Genomic DNA, 24973 nt, shown 5'->3' on the forward strand with positions numbered 1-24973 from the left:
TTGGGAGTTGGGTTAAGAATTGAGAGAATAGGGAGGGAAGGGAGGAGAGAGGATGGGCGGAGGGAGGGTGATTGGTGGGATTACACCTGTGGTGCATCTTACAAGAGTTCATGTGAAACTTAGTAAATGTGGAATATAATTGTCTTAACACAATAACCAAGAAAATGCCAGGAAGGCTATGTTAATCACTGTGATGAAAATGTGTCAAACGGTCTATAAAACCAGTGTATGGTACCCCATGATTGCATTAATGTACACAGCTATGATTTAATAATAAAAAAATAAATAAAGAATTGAGAGAATTCAGACCATGGATGTGTTAACTATCAAAGGAATGAAGAGTTAAGGTCAGGATCTGTATTTTAGGAGTGTAAGTAAATTAATGAGAATAATCAGATCCATGGGAGGAGAACCAAGGAAAGAGAATTTTTTTTTTCTTTTTTTGAGACAGTCTCACTATGACACCTTCCGTAGAGTGCTACGGCGTCACAGATCACAGCAACCTCAAACTCTTGGGCTTACACACTTCTCTCGCCTCAGCCTCCTGAGTAGTTGGAACTACAGGCACCCGCCACAACGCCTGGCTATTTTTTGGTTGTTGTTGTTTAGCAGGACCAGGCCAGGCTCAAACCTGCCAACTTCAGGGCGTGTGGCTGGCTCCCTACTCACTGAGCCTGGAAAGAGAATTAACAGGTCTTCTAGTAATTAAGTGCTGAAACTGGATTTCTAGTGGTCCTCATCACCAGCTACTCTGTGGCTCAATGGAGTAGGGCGCTGGCCCCATATGCCAGAGGTGGCAGGTTCAAACCCAGCCCTGGCCAAAAACTGTGGGGGGGGGAAAAAAAAAAGAATTCTTTTAAATAAGCATATTTGTATTATCTAAAATAAGAGGAATTGTGCCCACATCATGGACTTAGGATATACATAAAGCTAATCATGAAGGTAGGTCAAGACTTATTTCTTGGAGACAGTCTCCCTTGCTCACCCTCGGTAGAGTGCTGTAGCGTCACAGCTCACAGCAACCTCAAACTATTGGGCTCAAGCAATCTTCCTGCCTCAGCCTTCCAACTAGCTGGAATGACAGGTGCCTGCACAATGCCTAACTACTTTGTAGAGATTGGGTCTCACTCTAGTTCAGTCTGATTTTGAACTTGTGAGCTCAAGCAGGCGACCTGCTTTGGCCTCCCAGAGTGCTAGGATTATAGGTGTGAGCCACCGCGCCTGGTCCAGGTAATTGGAATTGCTGCCCAAGTGGGAACTGGAATTCTAAATAGTAATTAGATATACCCTGTTTCCCCGAAAATAAGACCTACTTACAGGAAAGATAAGACGTCCCCTGAAAATAAGACCTAGCGCATCTTTGGGAGCACACCTTAAAATAAGACACTGTCTTATTTTTGGGGAAACAGGGTAGTAACGCAGAAGATGGAACTTATCAGGTAAATTGTTAACTTTAAAACAATTATTTTCCGTCCCTCAACTGAAGTCTTTAGGGGTTCAGTCAAAGAATGCAGCAAGAAACCTTTAAAGATAAGATCCTAGGCCAGGCACAGTGAGTGGCCCATGCTTGTCATTCTAGCACTCTGGGAGGATGAGGCCGGTAGGTGTATTGCCTGAGTACCCCCATCTCTAAAAATGGCCGGGCATTAATGGCAGGTGCCTGTAGTCACAGCTACTTGATTACCTGAGCTCAAGAGTTTGAGTTTGCTATTAGCTATGACTCCACAGTATTCTACCAAGGGTGACAAAGTGACACTCTTGTCTCAAAAAAAAAGATCTTTTGTCTTTAAATATGCTTGAAAATAGTGGGTAAGTGTGAGGGAGACAGCATTCACAGCGTTAGTCTTGAACAGGTGAGAAGTCTGGTTAATTAGGAGGTAATCACTAAGAATGGTAGATGTAACAGTAGAAATAGTATAAATTTATCACAAATATTTAGTGGGAAAGTCTACATTTTTCACTGCTATTTTAGGTACATAGTCTTCTGTGACAAGTTTTCGTTTTTCTTGAGACCTGATAACAGTTTTTGACTGTTAAATTTACTATGTTAAAATCTTGAGATTTTAGAGAAATTTGTTTTTTTTGTATTATTATTTTTTTATTGTTGGGGATTCATTGAAGGTACAATAAGCCAGGTTACACTGATTGCAATTGTTAGGTAAAGTCCCTCTTGCAATCATGTCTTGCCCCCATAAACTGTGACACACACCAAGGCCCCACCCCTCTCCCTCCTTCCCTCTCTCTACTTTTCCTCCCCCCCCATAACCTTAATTGTCATTAATTGTCCTCATATCAAAATTGAGTACATAGGATTCATGCTTCTCCATTCTTGTGATGCTTTATTAAGAATAATGTCTTCCACTTCCATCCAGGTTAATACGAAGGATGTAAAGTCTCCATTTTTCTTAATGGCTGAATAGTATTCCATGGTATACGTATACCACAGCTTGTTAATCCATTCCTGGGTTGGTGGGCATTTAGGCTGTTTCCACATTTTGGCGATTCTAAATTCAGCTGCAATAAACAGTCTAGTACAAGTGTCCTTATGATAAAAGGATTTTTTTTCCTTCTGGGTAGATGCCCAGTAATGGGATTGCAGGATCAAATGGGAGGTCTAGCTTGAGTGCTTTGAGGTTTCTCCATACTTCCTTCCAGAAAGGTTGTACTAGTTTGCAGTCCCACCAGCAGTGTAAAAGTGTTCCCTTCTCTCCACATCCACGCCAGCATCTGCAGTTTTGAGATTTTGTGATGTGGGCCATTCTCACGGGGGTTAGATGATATCTCAGGGTTGTTTTGATTTGCATTTCTCTAATATATAGAGATGATGAACATTTTTTCATGTGTTTGTTAGCCATTCGTCTGTCATCTTTAGAGAAAGTTCTATTCATGTCTCTTGCCCATTGATATATGGGATTGTTGGCTTTTTTCATGTGGATTAATTTGAGTTCTCTATAGATCCTAGTTATCAAGCTTTTGTCTGATTGAAAATATGCAAATATCCTTTCCCATTGTGTAGGTTGTCTCTTTGCTTTGGTTATTGTCTCCTTAGCTGTACAGAAGCTTTTCAGTTGAATGAAGTCCCATTTGTTTATTTTTGTTGTTGTTGCAATTGCCATGGCAGTCTTCTTCATGAAGTCTTTCCCCAGGCCAATATCTTCCAGTGTTTTTCCTATGCTTTCTTGGAGGATTTTTATTGTTTCATGCCTTAAATTTAAGTCCTTTATCCATCTTGAATCAATTTTTGTGAGTGGGGAAAGGTGTGGGTCCAGTTTCAGTCTTTTACATGTAGACATCCAGTTCTCCCAACACCATTTATTGAATAGGGAGTCTTTCCCCCAAGGTATGTTCTTCTTTGGTTTATCGAAGATTAGGTGGTTGTAAGATGTTAGTTTCATTTCTTGGTTTTCAATTCGATTCCAAGTGTCTATGTCTCTGTTTTTGTGCCAGTACCATGCTGTCTTGACCACTATGGCTTTGTAGGACAGACTAAAATCTGGTATGCTGATGCCCCCAGCTTTATTTTTATTACTAAGAAGTGCCTTAGCTATACGGGTTTTTTTCTGGTTCCATACAAAACACAGAATCATTTTTTCCAAATCTCGAAAGTACGATGTTGGTATTTTGATAGGAATGGCATTGAATATAGGTAGATTGCTTTGGGAAGTATAGACATTTTAACAATGTTGATTCTTCCCATCCATGAGCATGGTATGTTCTTCCATTTGTTAATATCCTCTGCTATTTCCTTTCTGAGGATTTCATAGTTTTCCTTATAGAGGTCCTTCACCTCCTTCGTTAGGTATATTCCTAGGTATTTCATTTTCTTTGAAACTATGGTGAAGACAGTTGTGTCCTTAATTAGCTTCTCATCTTGACTGTTATTAGTGTATACAAAGGCTATTGACATGTGGACATTGATTTTATATCCTGAAACATTACTGTATTTTTTGATGACTTCTAGGAGTCTTGTGGTTGAGTCTTTGGGGTTCTCTAAGTATAAGATCATGTCGTCAGCAAAGAGGGAGAGTTTGACCTCCTCTGCTCCCTCACTGACTCCCTGTATCCTCACAGGGGTGATGATAGGCAGATCCCACAGGCCAGAGATGCCTGGAGTCATAGCTCCCCAGACTCACGGTGCCCAGATGCAAGGAAGCTGTTACTCGGCTGCCATCTTGCTCCGCCTCCCAAGATTTTAGAGAAATTTCAATTTTATACCTGATTTTCTTTTTTTTTGCTGTATAACCAGGATATTAAGGAGACATTCATACATTTCAAGAACTGCTTAACTTCTGACACCCAGATTTAAGTATGTGAATATATGAAGACTTTTTTTTTTTTTTTTTTTGGAGATAGTGCTGTAGAGAGCTCACACCAACCTCAAACTCTTGGGCTCAAGCAATTCTCTTGCCTCAGCCTCTGAAGTAGCTGGGACTATAGGTGCCTGCCACAAAGCTTGGCTATTTTTAGAGATGAGTTCTCTCTCTGGCTCAGGCTGGTCTCCTGTGAGCTCAGGCAATCTATCTGCCTTGGCCTCCCAGAGTGCTAGGATTACAGGTGTGAGCCATCTGCCCAAGCCACATATGAAGACTTTTAACATACACTTAAAGCTATTCATCATTTGCTATCCCAACAACATTAAATTACTTTGGAGCACAAGTCAAATGGTTTAGAGAAAACCTGTAACGTACCTAAGGAAGACCTTCCCATAGTATGCATGCAATTACCTCTCCATGGAAAGGTCTCTTGACTTCTACATTACCCACTCTGAAGTCACTACTCAGGGGCTTACGGTTAACGTCTAGTCAAGTTACATATATATGGACATATTATACACAGAGGGCACAGAGGGAATGCAATTCTGTAAGTACAAGCCCTTGAGAAGCGGCATATTACGATAAAGCCCTTTTATGGAAAGGCATCTTTTCTATCACTGACACCACGGGCTAAATTACATATTGCGCCATCTTCAAAGTAGCAGTTGGGGCAAAATAGTAAATGCAGGGGCATCATAATGAATCCTATTCAATACAATTTAACTATACAGACTAACACTTCTCTACAAATTTAAGTTTTCTTTATCTGATTACCAGTTAAATACAGTTTTAATTGCACAGCTTAACAATGAAGGATTTTAACACTGAAGCCAGTGCATACACCTAGCATTTCAGTCTAAGATTGTCCTTGTACAAAGCTGAAATCAATCACAAGGTTTGGCCTGTACACTTTATTATAGTTCAGTAATTAACAGGAACATTTTTTATATTTCATCTGTCATTTCTTAGATACTACCTCCCCGTTGTTACAATTTCTATAGCCACTTGCTATCCTCTGCCAATCCTTTCATTGTTAGACTTGCCTCTTGACAGTAAATCTTGTGATCATCCCAGAGTTTACTCACTGTAAATGTTAACCTCCCCTACATTGCTCCTGACTACTTTTAATTTGTCCTTCCATTATGTTCTCAATTACAGCACCTCTAGATTTTAATGGTTTCTTTAGAATTCTTCAGTCATCCCTGGTGACTGTGAATTGAACCATAATTAATTAACTTTTTCATAGATAATCTTTGGCAGCTGCACAGTCTGACAGCTCATCTACTTAGGAAGCGGAACCTCAGACTCTTGAGCCGCCTACATTCTTGGTCTGTGGTTCACTTTACTCACCAGTTTCTGCCTTTCAAAGGTCATGTGGGTTACACTTAAGCATCCTTTTTAATGGGGTTTAGGCACAGACTGGAGTCTCTTAGGCTTGTCTTTAGTTTTAACTTGCTCACATTATTGCAGCTTTATTCCTGGATTGCTCAGATTTTTACAGTTCAAATGTATGCCTTTAATTAGAATCTGAATTAAACCTAGAAGTCAGGGACTCCCAACCTCAATGGCACTGTAGTAATGGGGGTGAAAAGCAGGCTGCAAGCTTCCATTGTGTGCTTTGGTTCTGCCCTGACATCCTCTTTAGTTCACCTAGTAAGAGTGTAAATCACTCACTGGAATTTAAAAAAATTATTGATACAGTTTTTAACCTGAGGCCAGGCATGGTTCTAAATAGGTAACAAATGCCTGTTTTAACCCTAAAAGTCCCTTAAAGGCAGGAAAATAGGCTTGATTGTTTATCTTTGTTTTTTTTTGAGACAGAGTCTCACTATGTCGCCCTCGGTAGAGTGCTGTAGTGTCACTGCTCACAGCAACCTCCAACTCAAACTTAAACGATTCTCTTGCCTCAGCCTCCCAAGTAGCTGGGACTACAGGTGCCTGCCACAACCCCTGGCTATTTTTTTTGGTTGTAGTTGTTTAGCAGGCCGGGGCGGGGTTCAAACCCACTAGCCCCTGTGAATGTGGCTGGCGCCCTCACCACTGAGCTACAGGCACCAGGCCAGAAAAATAGTTTGCTTGAAGTCAGCTGGTAATGAAGGGGCTAGGATTCCAACCCAGGTGTTTTGGATTCCAACCCACGTTCTTAACTATGAGGCTTTGCTTCCACACTTCTCCCTAGATTTAAGGTTAGAAGGGGAAAATAGGAAACACACACTCCTTCGATTTTGACTTGAAAGTGCCCTTTACCCTGTTTCCATCGCAAGGTTGGAGCCTCACTTCAGGCTCTCCCGCACAGCAGCAGAAAGTCCCTAATGGCAGGTGAGTTGTACTATCTTTTTGTTTTTTTTTTTCAAGACAGAGTCTTACTTCGTCACCCTCGGTAGAGTGCTGTGGCGTCACAGCTCACAGCAACCTCCAGCTCTTGTGCTTAGCAGATTCTTTTGCCTCAGCCTCCCAAGTAGCTGGGACTACGGGTGCCCACCACAATGCCTGGCTATTTTTTTGTTGCTTTTTGGCCGGGGCAGGGTTTGAACCCGCCACCCTCGGCATATGGGGCCGGCTCCCTACTCACTGAGCCACAGGCGCCTCCCGTACTATCTTTTTTTTTGTTTGTTTGATTGTTGGGGTGGGATTTTTTTTTTTTTTTGAAAAGTCTAGTTTATTAATCCTCTTGTGAAAAATCTACATAATGGCTGCAGATAAGGTCATCGTAGAATCTTTACTCCTTTGCCTCTTTGGCCCTGACTTTCTTCCTTCTGTTGTGTTCCTTCTGCTGCTTTCCCGAGCAGGTTTCAATCTCCTACAACTCTAATCCTGAATAAAGCTCAAATTGTCCCGTCTTTGGCTAGTAGGAGCCTCTTTAATATGGCTCCTCCATTTAAACTCTTGTAATCTTTTACTTTTTTCTTTTTTTTTTTGGCCAGGACTGGGTTTGAACCCGCCACCTCTGGCATATGGGACCAGCGTCCTACCCCTTTGAGCCACAGGCGCCACCCAATCTTTTACTTTTTTCTCTAGTGTGCAAAGAGCTTGGAAGTCTCTAGTTGTCTTTAATGCTTCCTTGCTGAGGTCTTTATCTTCTCAAACAGGCCATGCCTTTCAAGTCTATGTTAGGGTTCATTTTTCTTTTCTTTCTTTTTTTTGCAGTTTTTGGCTGGGCCGGGTTTGAACCCGCTACGCCCAGCATATGGGGCTGGCACCCTACTCCTTGAGCCACAGGCGCCGCCCATAATGGGATTCATTTTTCTTTACATAATCCAAGGAATTGTAAATCATGCCAAAGCCTGTTTGTTGTCTTGCCACCACCAAAGTGAGTTCTGAATCCAAATACGAAGATGACATCAGGTGTGGTCTGGTAGTTAATTTCTGTCTTTGGTACTGTTATCTTCCCAGGGTGAAGGACATCAATGACCATTTGTTTCCTCTGAAGTAGTCACTTGATCATGAATTTCTGGTTGGAATAGTTACTGTGTCGTTCATCATGGCGGTGATCCTCAGGTATCCAGGGAGGAAAAGCAAGACTTTATTTATTTATTTATTTATTGAGACAAAGTTGTACCTTGTTGCCCTCGAGAGTGCTGTGACATCACAGCTCACAGCAACTTCCAACTCCTAGGCTCAGGTGATTCTCTTGCCTCAGCCTCCAGAGTAGCTGGGACTACAGGCGCCCGCCACAACACCCAGCTATTTTTTTATTGCAGTTTGGCCGGGGCTGGTTTGAACCTGCCCCTCTCGGGATATGGGGCGGGCGCCCTACTCACTGAGCCACAGGTGCCACCTGGGACTTTGTTTGTTTATTTATTTATTTATTTTTGAGATAGAATCTTAAGCTGTTACCCTGGGTAGAGAGCAGTGGTGTCACAGCTCACAGCAACCTCCAACTCTTGGGCTTAAGCAATTCTCTTGCCTCAGCCTCCCAAGTAGCTGAGACTACAGGTGCCTGCCACAATGCCTGGCTATTTTTGTTGTTGTTGCAGCTGTCATTGTTGTTTTAGCTGGCCCAGCCCGGGTTTGAACCCTCCACCCTCGGTGTATGTGGCCGGTGCCCTGCCAAATGAGCTATAGGCGCTGCCCCAGGGCTTTATTTTTTAAAGACTTTCACAAAAATTTTCAAATGCTACAGTAGTACAGATAATAAATGTCCTTGAGCCACTAGGTCAGCTTCAACAATTACCAGTTTGTGGCCCCTCTTATTTTACCTGTGAACACCTTCTCCATTTCTGGGTTATTTTAAAGCTATCAGACCTATTTCATACGTAAATATTTCACCAGTGGTTGCAGACACTTAACAACCAAAATACCATTATCACTCCTAAACATTTCTGTAATACCACATATCCTGTTGGTGTTAACATTTCTGATTTCTCATGATGCTTTACAGTTTTTTGTTTCTGTTTTTCAAAGAATCCAGATAAGGATGAGCCCTTGCTTTCAGTTTTCTAAGTCTTCCATAATTTGTCCACTTTATTCTTTTTTAACCATTTGGTTATTAAGGAAACCCGGTCACTTGGCCTGTAGTTTTTCACCCTCTGTATTCAGATCTCTGTATTCTGATTCCTTTTCTATATTTCCTATAAACTGAGCGGAATTCATTGGTATGCATCCACTCGCTAGAGTCTGAATTGAAAGGATCAGGCCATTAAGGCTCTTCACAGCGTGGTTGGTTGGTTGACTTGGACTCTGTGGTAGCCTATGTTTAATGAAGTTGCAGTGTCAGAGCTGAGGGAGGATTGGGCTTCGGGAGATAGGAGTGTTGGGGTGGATTTATCATGTGTAACTGCGCGTCCCTGTCTCTCAGGCTGTATCCACTGAGGAGGTCAGAAGGCACCACTGAATTAAGACATTGAGATGTTAGTGGGTGGTGCCTGTGGCTCAAAAGAGTAGGGCACCGGCCCCATATGCCAGAGGTGGTGGGTTCAAGCCCAGCCCTGGCCAAAAACTGGAAAAAAAAAAAAAAAAAAAGAGAGATGTTAGTGAGGGGAGCACCACCTCCTTGAAATCTCTATGGCTGCCCTCTGTAGGGCAGGCACAACTGTGTGATTGAGATGAGCTCCCTGATTTCAGTGAGAATGGTGGATCAGAGTAGCAGAGGTCAAGTGCAACACTTAACTGGTTTCATTATCAATAGACTGTGTCATCAGTATACAGCTCTGCCAAGACACCAAAAAACTAGAGTAGGAAGAAAGGACTTTGCTTTCCAGCGGTCAGTGGATGGGCCTGTGGTAGAGCCTGGGTGTTTGTGTGGCTCACATGGTTCCACAGCAATCCACTCCCTCTGCAAGCTTCTCCTTAACACGGTACCGCTCCCTGTGGTCAGCTATGGCCCAGACCTGCTCACAGGTTTTGGCAGGAGTCTAGGTCAGTTGAGGCCTTTAGCCTCCAGCAAGTTTCTTGACCATTTTATTTGTTGAAGTGCGACTGTCTTGGGGAGATGGTGGTATCCTAAGTGTCCAGGTTCCTTCCCTCCTCCCTCTCCTGTGTGAGGGTAGTACTCACTCTTTATCCCTTTTAGTACTTGTCTTTTGCTAATTGACAATTCTATACACTGTAGAACCTCTAAGTTGACCACCCAGTGGTCTGTAACAAACTGGTCAACGTAAATAACTAGGCCTGCTGCAACTGACACATACAGGTTGTGCATGTCCAGTCTATGAAAATTAGGTCAACGAGGGGTGGTCACCTATGGAGGTTCTACTGTATTAAAGTTTTCAAGTGTGGTTTTTGTATCCTGACTCAGTGCTGATTCTAGATAGTAAGATCTGGAAGCGATCAGGTATGAGCCTGGTTAACAGGAGGTGGGACAAGAATACTGCATAGATGATGTTCGCTGCTTTCTATCACATCGTCACATCACGGCCACATATCTGGATGTCTTCTTGAATGATCAATGAGTTTACATGTTGTCAGCTTGATCTATCATTCTAAAATACCCCATTTGCCTTTTATGTAATGTTTTTTTGGAATTATTGATGATCACTGCCTAGATCTGTGATCTCATTAGGAGCTGTCAAATGGTGTGTGATTCTATCATTTATTACCTGGAATTATTCTGTCTAGAGAGAGCTTTTCCCTCAATTATCAGGTTATCCTGAAATGCACGCACTTTATATTGATATGCCAGGATAATTACAGGATTCTTTGATTTATCAGGGTGTTTTGGTTGTTGTTAAGAGACAGTAGTTGAGAGATGAGGTCTTGCTCTGTTGCCTGGTCTGGAGTGCAGGGGCACCACTGTAGCAGCTCACTGTAGCCTCAGACTGAACTCCTAGGCTGAAGTCATCCTCCTGCCTTAGCCTCTCCAGCAGCTGGTACAATAGGAGTGAAATGCCACGCATGGCTCATTTATCAGTTTCTGTTGCTTTAAAATTTTTCTTTGACAGTCTTTTATAGCTTGAAAAAAGCTTACATTGGGGCGGAGTAGGGCGCCAGTCCCATATGCCGGAGGTGGTGGGTTCGAACCTAGCCCCAGCCAAAAAAAAGAAAAAAACTTACATTGGGTGGTGACTGTGGCTCAGTCGGTAAGGCGCTGGCCCCATATACGGAGGGTGGCGGGTTCAAACCCGGCCCCGGCCAAACTGCAACCAAAAAATAGCCGGGCGTTGTGGCGGGCGCCTGTAGTCCCAGCTACTCGGGAGGCTGAGGCAAGAGAATCGCTTAAGCCCGGGAGTTGGAGGTTGCTGTGAGCTGTGTGATGCCACAGCACTCTACCGAGGGCCATAAAATGAGACTCTGTCTCTACAAAAAAAAAAAGAAAAAAGCTTACATTAAATATCTGTACCATGGTACACCCTTCCCATAAATGCCTTGTAAATTTAAAACACTTGATAATTTTCATTGCAGATTCCCAATGTTAAACAAGTCATGAGGTGGCTCTGCCTAATAGCTACTACTACTCAGAGAGTGGTAGTAAAACAGAGCTGGGTGCCTTGTTTGTTGTTCACAGATTTAGACTTTAAAAATATTGTTAGGGCTGTAAAGCAGAGGTCAGCCAAGTATGGCCCACTACCTATTTTTATATGGCCTCAAGTTAAGAATGGCTTTTACCTTTTTTTTTTTTTTTGACTTTTACATTTTTTAAAGGGTTGTTGGGGAAAATGCCACAATGCTTAAATGTTTATTGAAAGGTAATAAACCATGATGGATGGTGCCAAAGAGGAGATGTTCAAGCTAGGTTTATTGAAAAGGGAGAGTGACCCACCTAGGCAGCACAAAGATGGCCTCTGCACCCACAGGCAGTTAGAGACCCCTTCTATGTGAAGACATAAGGGGCAGGCACATTCCACAGCTTGCTTGGGAAATTAGGGTCTTTTGGCCTGAACTTCTCACAGGGTGGGAAGCCAGATCCTTTGTGTATCTGTCTCAGGAGGAGGAAGAAGGGAAAGGGCTTTTAGGTGGTTGCACTTGGCTTTCTCCCCAACATTTATCTGTACTTTTATAGAAAATATTTGTCGATCCCTCATATAAAGCAACCCACATATTAAAGTAACTCTGGGTGAGAGGTGTATCTGTGAAATAACAGAGCAGTGGAGTAGTGACTTTTGTGGGGGAGAAGTCACAGATCTCGATAGAATTATGAACTCTATCCTAAAAATGCTCATGTACAAAAAACCGTGTCTGTGTCCATTCCCAGGCATCCTGGGTCCCAGGTTGAAAACCTTTGCACTGTAATATTGTTTGTTAGTGGCCTGTTTGGGCTACCATAACAGAACACCAAGGCTGGGTGGCTTGAACAACAGAAATTTATTTACTGAACAGTTCTGGGGGTTGGAGCCAGCAGGGTTTGTATCTGGTGAGGCCTTTCTTCCTGGCAGGTAGATAGATAGCGGCCACCTTCTCACTGTGTCCTCACAGCACTTTCCTCTGGGCCTGTGTACTCCTGGTGTCACTTTGTCTTTTTAAAGGAACACTAATCCTCTTGGATTAGGGCCCTTTCCTTATGACTTCATTTAACCTTAATTACACCTCCTTAAAGGATGTCTCTGCAAATAGTCAAGTCGGGGTTTAGGTTTTAATCTATTGATTTGGGGAGACACAACTCAGTCCATAACAATATAAACACTAAATCTAAGTATAATTGAATACTGTTATCTATGTTAAGGATTCCTGTCTCTTTAAGCTCTGAGAGATAAGTGTTCAAGTCACTTGCTGCTGAATCCCACCTGCTACCTTCAGGCTAAGGAGTCCTACTGAATCGATGAACATAGATGAAATCAGACTGATGCACAAGAAAATTCATGGAGGGATACAGAGTACTAATTTAAGTATCACAGATTAAAATAGTGTAGCCATTCTGAAGACAAACTCAGAACCAGAATAATCAAGGGAAATTCCCCCACCCCCTTAAAGAAGTGAATGACCTACGCTTGGAATTATTTGCATGTAGGAGGATATTCTTGCTGGCATTGGGACATTTGCAGACTACGTGCCAAAGCCAGAGTTGAAGTGGTTTATGTAGGGTGTAGACAGATATCTAAAGAGTCAGGAGAGAGAATGATCTACATTCTACAATCCTACAGCTTGGAACTGCAAACTATGCATCTAATACCTGAACTGGAAAATAGTTTAGAATTTTGGCAGAGAAGAAAATGGTAGATTAGGTAATTTTATCTGGCACAGAGAGAAATAGGATGATAAAATTTATCAATTCTCAAAGAATTTTAAGTAGTAAAATTTAGGGAAACATTGTAAATCTGAAGAATGACTTAGCTAACATAAAACAGCTTTGATAAAACCAGGCCCATGAAATTTTTGTTTAGAGGAAGGGTGGGAGCCCAGCGTTTACATGATAATGCTACTGATTTCTCCGCGTATAATTTGTATTGTCCAAAACTGTGAACTAGTTCAAAACTGAAAACTTTGAAGTGCCAATTCTCTTGAGTGGTAGGGATAGTATCTCTACTTCATTTTGAAGAAAATCTGATAAGAACTTAAAAGGTTTTGTGCCTGAGGTGAGAACTCTTTCAGTGCTTGAGTTTGCCTTTCAAACAACCATTAGGAATTGAACAGTTTACATCAGAACTACAGTCCCAAGAGATTCTGGTTTGTCCTGAAAATGAGATGAGCTAGTGTTACAATTAGAGGATTATGGTAACCCATGTAGTATCTGGTGTTTAAGTTTAGCATAATAAAGGCTAATAAAATTAAAATACTTTTTAGTCTCCCCAAAAGACTAAACCTAATCTCTATATGTCTAAATATTCTAAATAATAAAAATTTTTAACCTAATCTCTATATGTCTAAATATTCTAAATAATAAAAAATTTATATGAACACATTTTAATACTAATTTGAGTTACAACTTTTATTCTTTATTGTCATATTTTCCAAGTTTTGGCACCCAAACTTGGCAAACATCATGGAGATTTATACAAACATACATATACATATATACATACATGTTTAAGTTTAAAGCCCCAGCTTCCTCATTAACCCCATGCTTAGGCTCCTGTTAAAAAGAGGTAAAATGGTGAGAAGATGAAAATTAGGGAAAATATGAATACACCCCAATTGACAACTCTTGTCATGAATTAAGGCAGACATTTTAAAGCAAAATCCATCACCTTGCTAAAACTTCCAAGCTATAGCCTCAGATATTTACATACACACACACAAAATAAAATAAAAATCCTCTTATACACTTCAACAGGGTTTAAAAACAAGCTAGTGGAAGAGTTGTACTGCATTGTTTTTTAGGTAACTTTTTATTAAGATTTCAGTGATTAAAATTTCAGGTGTCAAAACTCAAGTACGGGCATCATTATACTCTGAAGCAAACTTTTTCAGGTATTCATCTTTAAATTACTACACAAATCCATCACAGTAACATTCAGGCTTTAAATTTTTACTATGTGGTAACAAGTAGATATGATCAGCTATTAGTCAATCAGTGTACTCTAGGCCGTTTCATTTTATTTTTCTCTGTAGGAGCTTTCCTCTTTTGAGATAACCCAGGCTCAGTTTCCTTATTATTCTGAAGAAATGAAACAGCTTCTGGTAGACAGTAATTTTCTATGGGAGGAGGGGATTCCTATAAAAGGAAAAATAAACATTGTTTTTTCACATTTCAAACTCTTAAGTGATCTGGTAATAGATTCCTTTACTCTGCTTTTTGACAGACTTAAAAAGTGTATATTCATTCCTAGTTCTTGAAAACTTTGTTTTTCAAGGTATGCTAATTTGAACTTGTCACATTTAGTGAATGCAGTGTGGGACAAAGTCTTCCCCTTTTAACAGAAAAATAAGTGTATAACTCAAGAGTGGGGCCTGCTCAGATCTTAATGATTTCATTTGTAAAATATGGTTGATAACTATCATTTCAGTGTGAGATACTATGCCTTGTGTAATTTTAAAAAATCTTTTTTACTTTTTTATAATAAACGTGATATGGATTCTTCTAATCCTCATTTTACTTTACTAATAAAGAAAGAAAAAAGTTAATAAAACGACCAATGTCCTATACCTAGCAGGTAGCAAAGCCAAAATTCATACTCTTCTCTACCTGACCCCAGAACACTGGCATCTTTATCCCTAACAACCACTTTCCAACATAGAAGAAAAGGATCTTCCTCTCCTTATAAGTATAATACAACTTAATTTTCTGGCAACAGGGCACACTGGATAACCTGAAAATCAATCACCACAAAATACCAAGTAAGTGCTTTTTGATTCAGTTCTTCCACAGATAACAACTATAAATTCTGACCAAAATATTATCAAAAGCAAGCACCATAAGACCCTAGAGAACGAACAAATCAAGCAATATTAGAGGGGAGTACACATTTGAAAAAGAATGTGTAGGAGCGAGTTGTCCTTTTCCATTTGGTTATGGCTTTTGGTCTGAGGAGCGGTCTGTGTCTTGTGGGTTGGCTAAAAGTCTAACAGGGAAAACTTGGAGTCTCAAATGACTTGAACTGGACAGGACGGCAACTACAGCCACGGGAAAATGAGGTAGGGAACCCTGGAAAGGCTGTGGGAGGGAGAAGCCCAAACTTAGTGTCTGAACTCTGCCCAAATTTTTGCTTGACCCCTGAAGGGACTAATGCTGAAGTTAAAAAAAACTAAACTGAGATCTGAGCTGGCACTTGCTATAGAAGGTTAGTAAACAGCTTGCTAAACAAAACAGTACTCTTTGAAGGTATACAGCAGAATCTGGAGTTTCTACAAGTTATGTACAGAATACATGCAAAATTCTCCACATACGAAGCAGAACATGACCCATTCTCAAGAAAAAAACACCATCAGAATCACTTTAAATAAAATACTTAGGTATAAATGTGATAAAACATATATAGGACCTATGTGCCAAAAATTTACAAAATGCTCATGAAAAATCAAAGAAGAGCTAAGTAAGAGAGATATACCATGTTCATGGATTGGAAGACAACATGGTAAAGATGCTAATTTAACTTGATCTGTAAATGTAATGCAATTTCTATCAAAATTCCCAGTAAGGGTTTTTGGTAGACATAAACAAGCTTATTGGTACAGACAATTAAAAAAAAAAAGTAAAGTCTCCTAAAATAGTTAATACAATACTGAAAACGAGGAATAAAGTGGAAGGAATCACTGCCTAAAATTGGGCTTGTTTTATACAGCTTAAGCATAGGAAAAGACACACAGACCCATGCAGCTGCCTAGGAGGACCCATAAACAGACCCACACAAATAAATATGCCCAACCGAATTTTGATAAAGATACAAAAGCAACTCAATGGAGGAAAGAGTTCTTTAAACAAATGATGCTGGAGCAGCTAAAAGTATTTAGGAAAAAAAAAAAAAACCCTTTGTCCTAAACCTCACACTATATAATGATGGTCAAAATGCACCAAAGGCATAAAACTATAAGACTTTCAGGAGATTTAAAAAAAAACAAAACCAAACTTTCAAGATCTAGTGTTAAAAGACTTAACACTAAAAGCCCAATCTATAAAAGGAAACACTGTTAAATGTGACCTCATCAAAATGTAAAAGTTGGCCTAACATAGTGGTTCACACCTATAATCTCAGCACTTTGGAAGGCTGAGATGGGAGGGTTGCTTGAGTCTAGGAGTTCAAGACCAGTCAGGGCAACATAAGACCTCATCTCTCTCTCTCTTTTTTTTTTTTTTTGTTTGGTTTTTTTAAAGAGAGTCTCACTATGTTGCCTTTGGTAGAGTGCTGTGGCTTCGTAGCTCACAGCAACCTCAAACTCCTGGGCTCAAGTGATTCTCTGATCTCAGCCTCCCCTGTAGCTGGGACTACAGGTGCCTGTCACAATGCCCAGCATTTTTAGAGACGGGGGTCTCACTCTTGCTTAGGCTGGTCTCCAACTCCTGAGCTCAAGCAATCCGCCCATCTCGGCCTCCCAAAGTGCTGGGATCACAGGTGTAAGCCACCATGCCTGGCCTGGAGATCTCTTCTCTTTAAAAAACAGGTGTGGTGGCCCTTATGCTCATACCTGTAATCCTAGCACTCTGGGAGGCAGAGGCAGGTAGATTGCTTGAGTTCAAGACCACCCTGAATAAGAGCAAGATACCCTCTCTACTTAAAAAAAAAAAAAGAAAAGAAAGAAAGAAAAAGAAAAACTAGCTGGGCATCATGGTGGGTACCTGTACTTGAGAGGCAAAGGGAGGAGGATCACTTGAGCCCAAATTTGAGGTTGGAGTGAATTATGACAATGCCATAGCACTCAACTCTGGGCAACAGAATGAGACTGTTTCAAAAGAAAGGTCAATAAACAGCAAATAAGCACAGCAAAAGATGTTCAATTTCATTAGCCATTAAGGAAGTGAAAATTAAAACCACTAAAATGGCTAAAATAAAAAGTAGTGACAATAAATGTTGATGAGGATACAGAGAAACTAAATCATTCATAGCTAGTGGGAAAAATGATGCGGCCACTCTAAAACAATTCTTGGGCATTTATCCCAGTAAAATGTAAACTTAAATTCACATAAAAAAATCTGTACACAGATGTTCACAGTAGCTTTACTCATAATAGCTCAAAACTAGAAACAATGCATACCCTTCAACAGGTTAATATCCTTCAACAAGTGGCCCACTGACCTGCAGTACAACTCTAACATGGAATACTACTCAGCAATAAAAAGAAACAAATTCTATTGATGGAAGCAACAACCTGGATGACTCTCACAAAAGAAATTTTGCTGAGTGAAAGAAAGCCAATTCCAAAGGTTACACATTGTATTGATTCCATCTATGAACATTTCTGAAATGCCACAATTATAGAAATGGATAACAGATGAGTGGCTACCAAGGGTGATAGGTGGGAGATGGCTATGGGTCAAAAAAGGGCAACATTGAGCCAGGTGTGGTGCCACATTGGGTAGGAGGATCACTTGAGCCCAGGAGTTTGAGGCTGTAGTGTGCTACAGCTGCTCCTGCAAATAGCTACTGCATTCCAGCCTGGACAACCATAGCAAGACATCCATCCAAAAAACAAGGGCCACAAGCAGGATCTTTGTGGTGACAGACTGCTCTCTTTCTCCATTGTGGTGTAGATACACAAACCCATGCAAGATAACACTGCACAGAACTAAATGTACACACAAACAGTACCAGTAAAATTGGGGAAATCTGAATAAGCCTGGTGGACTCTATCAATGACCATATCCTGGATATGATATACTATAAATTCACAAGATGTTAATATTGGGGGAACTGGATAAAGTGTGAAGTGTGTATGGGATCTTTCTGTATGGTAATTCTTATAAATTCATATAAAACTACAATCTCAAAATTAAAAAATAGGCAATGATTTTAAACCAGCTGTTATAACTGTGCACAGTGATATAAAGGAAAATAAGCTTGAAATGAGTGAAATGAAGAATATCAGCTGAAAAACAGACAAAAAGACCCAAGGAGTAATTTGGGGTTAGACATAAAAAATATCTAACCCCCCAAATCTCAGAGGCTTCAGAGCAGAATGAAGATAAGAGATAATGAAAATATCAGTGAAGTTGGACATGGATAAATATAGGGATCAGCCATCAAAAGAACACACAAAAAAAGGACTGCAGAAAAGTGAACACAGCCTTAGGGGCCTGTGATACTGTATCTAAAAGGTGTGGTGACTCACGTGTAATCCCAGCACTCTGGGAGACACAGGCAAATCACCTGAGCTCACTAGTTCAAGACCAGCCTGACCAAGAGTGAGATCCTGTCTCTAAAAATAGCCGGGTGTCGTGGCGGCTCCACTTGGGAGGCTGAGGCAAGAGAACTGCTTGAACCTAGGAGGCTGCTGTGAGCTACGATGCCTGAATTCCCTAAGACAGTAGTTCTCAACCTTCCTAATGCTGCGGCCCTTTATTACAGTTCCTGTGGGTCGTGACCCACAGGTTGAGAATCACTGCCCTAAGAGGAAAGAACAGAAAAAAATAGGGCAGTGCCTGTGGCTCAGTGAGTAGGATGCTGGCCCCATATACTGAGGGTGGCGGGTTCAAACACAGCCCTGGCCAAACTGCAACACAAAAATATGTGGGCATTGTGGTGCGTGCTTGTGGTCCCAGCTACTCGGGAGGCTGAGGCAAGAGAATCACCCCAAGAGCTGGAGGTTGCTGTGAGCTGTGACACCACAGCACTCTACTGAGAGCGACAAAGTGAGACTCTGTCTCAAAAAAAAAAAAAATTGAAGAAATAATGGCCAAAATTTCCCAAACCTGGTGAAAGACATAAGTTTGCAGATTGAAGAAGCTTTGCAGACAGTAAGCGGGATTAATACAAAGAAAACCACACTGGAAATATCAAATGGTTGACAACCAAAGATGAAACAGTCCTGAGAGCAGCTAGGGAAAAAATGCCACAATGCAGACACAAGAACAACTCAAATTATCACTGACTTCCCAACAGAAATAATGGAGGTCAGCAAGACGGTGCAATCTTTAAAGTAATAAAAAGGAAAAAAAAATCTATCAGCCCCAAATTCTATATCCTGCAAAAATCCCCTTCAAGAAAACAGACATTTTCTTTCTTTTTTTTTTTTAGAGACAGTCTCACATTGTCACCCTTGGTAGAGTGCAGTGGCATCACAGCTCACAGCAACCTCCAGCTCTTGGGTTTAGGAGATTCTCTCCCTTAGCCTCCCGAGTAGCTGGGACTATAGGTGCCCACCACAACACCCAGCTATTTTTTTTATTGCAGTTTGGCCCGGGCCGGGTTCAAGCCCGCCACCCTCAGTATATGGGGCTGGCACCCTATCCACTGAGTCACAGAACTAGAATTGGTCCCCATCAGACCTGAAGGAAAATGACACCAGCTGGAAACTCAGACCTTTAGGAAAAAATAACACTCAAAATGGTATATAGGTGAGAGTAATTATAAAATGCTATTTTTTAATTTCCTTAAAATACAAAGGACTATTTAGAGCAAAACCTATTCAAAGTAAAATACAGTATTGGGGCAACTATAGCATAATGCAGAGGTCAAAACTTTCTCTGTAAGGCCCAAATAGTAACTATTTGACTTTGTGAGCTGGTTGCAGCTTCTCAGCTCTACCATTGTAGTGCAAAAGCAGTCATAGAGAATCATAAATGAATGATACAGCTGTGTTCCAATAAAACTTTATTTACTAAATAGGCAGCAGGCCCTTAAAGCTATAGTTTACTTAGCCCTGGTATGAAGCATAGAGGAAGCAAATGAAACTCCTCAGATGCAAGAGTTCTACATTTATTTTATTTATTTTTTGTTGAGACAGAGTCCCACCCTAGGACCCTGAACAGAGTGCAGTGGGCATGGTAGCTCACTGCAACCTCAGACTTGAGCTGTGGGCACCCAGCTGCGTCAGCCTCCTGGAAGTCGCTGGAATTACAGGTGCTTACCACAGCACCCGGATGGATTTTTCCATTTTGCTCATGAGTCGGGGTCTCACTGTCGCTCAGGCGAGTCTCAAACTCCTGAGTTCAAGCAATTCTCCCTCCTCAGCCTCCCACAGTGCTGGGATTACAGGCATGAGCCACCGCGCCCGGCTATTCTACTTATTTATTTATTTTTTGAGACAGAGTCTTGCTTTTCTTACCCTCAGTAGAGTGCCATAGCGCCATAATGTCACAGCTCACAGCAACCTCAAACTCTTGCTCTTAAGTGATTCTCTTGCCTCAGCCTCCCGAGTAGCTGGGATTATAGGTGCTTGCCACAATGCCCCATTTTTTTGTTGTTGTTGCAGTTGTCATTGTTGTTTTAGCTGGCTGGGGCTGAGTTGGAACCCACCACCTTCAGTATATGAAGCCGGCGCCCTACCCACTGAGCCACAGGCACTGCCCAAGAGTTCTACATTTAATGTGGGGTAATACAATATTAACTCTGGAGAAACTATGAAAAGTTAAGGACATACATTGATTGTAATCTGCATACAAACATACCCTTCCCCAAAAAAAGTAAAAGGGATTTTTGCTTTAAAAGGCCAGTGCATAGGGTAGCACCTGTAGTTCAGCAGCTAGGGCACTAGCCACATATGGGGGCTGCCAAACAACCACAACCACAAAAAAAAAAAAAAGCTGGGTTGTGGCTGGTGACTGTAGTTCCAGCTACTTGGGAAACTGAGGCAAGAGAATCGCTTAAGCCCAAGAGTTTGAGGTTGCCGTGAGCTGTGATGCTACAGCACTCCAAGGGTGACAAAGTAAGACTCAGTCTCAAAAATAAATAAAAAAGGCCAGTGGATAAAATGGAATTCTAAAAGTATTGAATTAATACCAAAGCTAAGAAAAGAAGAATATGGACAAAGAACAGAGACAAGCTGAAAACAAATGGCAAAAAGCCCTAAATCCGATCATATGAATAATATGACAGGCTAAATACTCCAAAGAATAAATAAAAGGCAAGACTCAACTATATCCTGTCTTTAAGAAAGCCATTTTAAATACAGACAGATAGTTTAAAAAAATTGTTTGTAAAATGGAAAAAATTTTCCTCAAATCCTAACTTGGTAACAACAACAAAAAAATGACAAAAAGAAAAAAGATACCAAGGCAAAGAGCAAACAGAAGGCTGCATTTACCTCAGATAATGCATTATACTTCAAGACAGAATAGTCTCAGAGGTACATGTCATAACAATTAAAAAAAGATACATGAAAATGACACTAATCAAAAGTGGGTAAAAAACTACCAACACAGATTTGAAATATATGGGGGTGACAGATTTAAAGGGAAAAATAAACAATCCCTTAATCAGTAATTGATGAAACTAAAAAAATAAAAACCCAACAGACAAAACCTAATCAACATCATCCCATATTGACCTATTTGATATTTATTTATAGAATACAAAATCCAACAATTGCAGAATATAAATTCTTATATACATGATATATTCATCAAGATAGACTAAAGTGGTCCTTAAAACAAGTCTCACTAGATTTGAAAGAATTAAAATCATATGGAGTATGTTCTCTGATTACAATGTAATTCAAAAGAAATCCGAAATTACAAACACACAGAAAAACCTCTTATATTTGTTAATTAATAGATTCCGAAATAAGCCACTTAACAAATGAACACAAACTGCCAATATCAGGAATAAATGTAGGCCTATCACTATAGTAAAAGGGTGACAAAGTGTAGCAAGAGAATATTATGAAGAATTTTATGCCAACAAACTTGACAACTAAGATGAAATGATATTTGAAAAATACAACTTACCAAAACTGAAACATGAAATAAAGTGTGAACAACTCTATCTAGTAAAGAAAATGTTATTTAAAAAACGGCCTTGGGGTGGCGCCTGTGGCTCAACGGAGTAGGGTGCCAGTCCCATATGCCGGAGATGGCGGGTTCAAACCCAGCCCTGGCCAAAAACTGCAAAATATATATATATAGATATATACTGCAAATATATCGTTTAGGAAGATCACTTGACCTCAAGAGTTTGAGGTTGCTGTGACTATGTCTCAAAGGAAAACAAAAAAAATCCACCCTATACAGAAAACTCCAGACCTTCAAACATTTAAGGAAGAAATAACTAACTTACACAAAATCATCTAAAGAACCAAGAGAGTACTTACCAATTTGCTTTATGTATAAAACCCTAATAGCAAAATTTGACAAAAATATTACCAAAAAAAAAGAAAGAAAGAAAAGAAAAAAGGAAATTACATGCCAATATCCCCCCAAATAGATTTAAAAAAACAATTTTTTTGTTTTGGAGACAGAGTCCAACTCTTGGGCTCAAGTGATTATCTTGCCTCAGCCTCCCAAGTAGCTGGGACTACAGGTGCCCACCAAAATGCCTGGCTGTTTTTAGAGACAGGGTTCTCACTCTGGCTCAGGCTGGTCTTGAACTTGTGACCTCAGGGCAATTCACCTGCCTCAGCCTCCCAGAGTGCTAGGATTATAGGTGTGAGCCACCAAGCCAGGCCTAGATTCTAAAAATTCTTAATTATATCTAGCAATATATAAAAAGACCAAGTATAGCTGATCCCATGAATCAAATATTAAACTTAACATTTGAAAATTCAAGTAATTTACTAGAATAAAGAAAAACCATATATTCTGGTAATAACGTTAACAGAAATGAAAAAAATATTTGATAAAAGTCAACTTCAATTAATGACAGAAAAGAAATCTCAGGCTTGGTTCCTGTAGCTCTCTGGCGACGTACACCAGAGATGGCAGGTTCAAATCCAGCCTTGGCCTGCCATACAACAATGACAACTACAACCAAAAAATATCTGGGTGTTGTGGCGTGGGCCTGTAGTACCAGCTACTTGGGAGGCAGAGGCAAGAGAATCACTTAAGCCCAGGAATTGGAGCTGTGAGCTGTGATATAACAGTACTCTACTGAGGGCAACATAGTAAGACTCTGTCTAAAAAAAAAAAAAAATCTCAGGGCGGTGCCTGTGGCTCAGTGAGTGGGGTGACGGTCCCATATGCCGGAGGTGGCGGGTTCAAACCCAGCCCCGGCCAAAAACCACAAAAAAAAAAAAAAAAAAACTCAGCAAACTAGGAAAAAAAGGGAGCTTACTCAATCTGGAAAGGAAATTTATGAAAAATCTATAGCCGACATGTTCAAGAGTGAAAAACTGAACACTTTCCACCTAAAATTGGGCACCTTTGTGTAATTCCCTAGCTCACCACTTCTATTTGGCAGGAAATGTGGGGTCCTGGCCGCATGAGATAAGAATAAGAAATAACAGGCACAAGCAAGGGGGGATGTAAAATTCTCTCTTTGCAGATAAACTGCTTATGTAAGAACATCTATGGTACTAATTGTACTAATTGAATTTTACCAAGGTCACAGGGTATAACAAGACTAATAAACAAAAAGTATATTTTTATAGATTGGTGGCAAATCAATATTTTTCTTTTTTTTTTTTTATTTTTTTTATTTTTATTTTTTTTCTTTTTTTGTAGAGACAGAGTCTCACTTTATGGCCCTTGGTAGAGTGCCATGGCGTCACACAGCTCACAGCAACCTCCAACTCCTGGGCTTAGGCGATTCTCTTGCCTCAGCCTCCCGAGTAGCTGGGACTACAGGCGCCCGCCACAACGCCCGGCTATTTTTTGGTTGCAGTTTGGCCGGGGCTGGGTTTGAACCCGCCACCCCCGGTATATGGGGCCGGCGCCTTACCGACTGAGCCACAGGCGCCGCCCGCAAATCAATATTTTTCAATAGAAAAATAAAGTTTAAGAATTTCCATTTATAATACTACCATAAAATAGGAGTGAATTTAACAAGACATACAAGGTCTGTACAGTGAAAACCACAAAACACTACCGAAAGAAATTAAAGATGACCTGAAGAGAGAGACCCTGTGCTCATGGAATGGACGGCTCAGCATTGCTCACTGTCTCTAAATTGACGTAGAGTTAAAGATGACCTGAAGAGTCTCATTGATCTATAGTCAATGCAATCTCAGTCTCAGTCATATCTAGGCCTTTTTTTTTTTTTTAGAGAGACTAACAAGTTGATTCTAAAATATATATGGAAATGCAAAGGACACAGAATACCCAGATAATCGTGGAGAAGAAAACTAAAACTGTAGTCTTAACACTAAGTTCAAAAGTTACTACACAGCTACAGTAATCAAGACAAAGTAGGTTCATTCTCTTAGCCAGAGCAAAAAAGAAAAAAAAAAGGGGGGGTAATAAAAATCAACAAGTAGGTAATGAAACAGAATATCGAGTCCAGAAAGACACCCATGAAACTATGATTATTTGATTTTTTTTTTTTTTTTAATAAAGGTGCCATAAAATCTTTGGGGGAAAGCAAAGTCTATTCAACAAATGGTGCTGCAATAGCTGGATATCTACCCAGAAAAAAAACAAGCCTTAACTGCTACCTCATGGCATAAACAAAATTAATTTGAAATGGATCATAGACCTAAATATAAAAGCTAAAACTATGTGCTTTGGGAAAACTATATTAGAGAATATCTTGGTACCTTAGGGAATACAAAGGGTCCTCCTGCAGGTGGAATACAAAAAACAACCACGACATCATTAGTCATTAAAAATCACAATGTGATCGCTTATAAACTTACCAAATGGCTAAAAATCAAATGATTGTCAACACAAAATGTTGGCAAGAATATGGAACAACTGAACTCTGGTACAGGTGGAATATCCCTTATCTGAAATGTTTGGAACCAGAAGTGTTTCGGATTGGGGATTTTTTCTGATTTGGAGATATCTGCATTATATTTACTGGTTGAGCATCCCAAATCCAGAA

General features: G+C 40.4%; 1 protein-coding gene across 5 annotated transcripts in view; it reads right to left on the bottom strand.

Moving 5' to 3' along the window:
• Positions 1 to 13595: 13595 nt before the first annotated feature.
• Positions 13596 to 24973, bottom strand: part of TOPBP1 (DNA topoisomerase II binding protein 1) — a 77421-nt gene continuing 66043 nt past the window's right edge. For all 5 annotated transcript variants that reach the window (XM_053599587.1, XM_053599588.1, XM_053599589.1 and 2 more), the window contains one exon: positions 13596 to 14340. In XM_053599587.1, the coding sequence (XP_053455562.1) occupies positions 14197 to 14340 (144 nt within the window). In that variant the 3' untranslated portion in view covers positions 13596 to 14196. The remainder of the gene's footprint in view (positions 14341 to 24973) is intronic.

The sequence above is a fragment of the Nycticebus coucang genome, chromosome 8 (genome assembly GCF_027406575.1).
Source record: "Nycticebus coucang isolate mNycCou1 chromosome 8, mNycCou1.pri, whole genome shotgun sequence".
NCBI classification, from domain to species: Eukaryota; Metazoa; Chordata; class Mammalia; order Primates; family Lorisidae; genus Nycticebus; species Nycticebus coucang.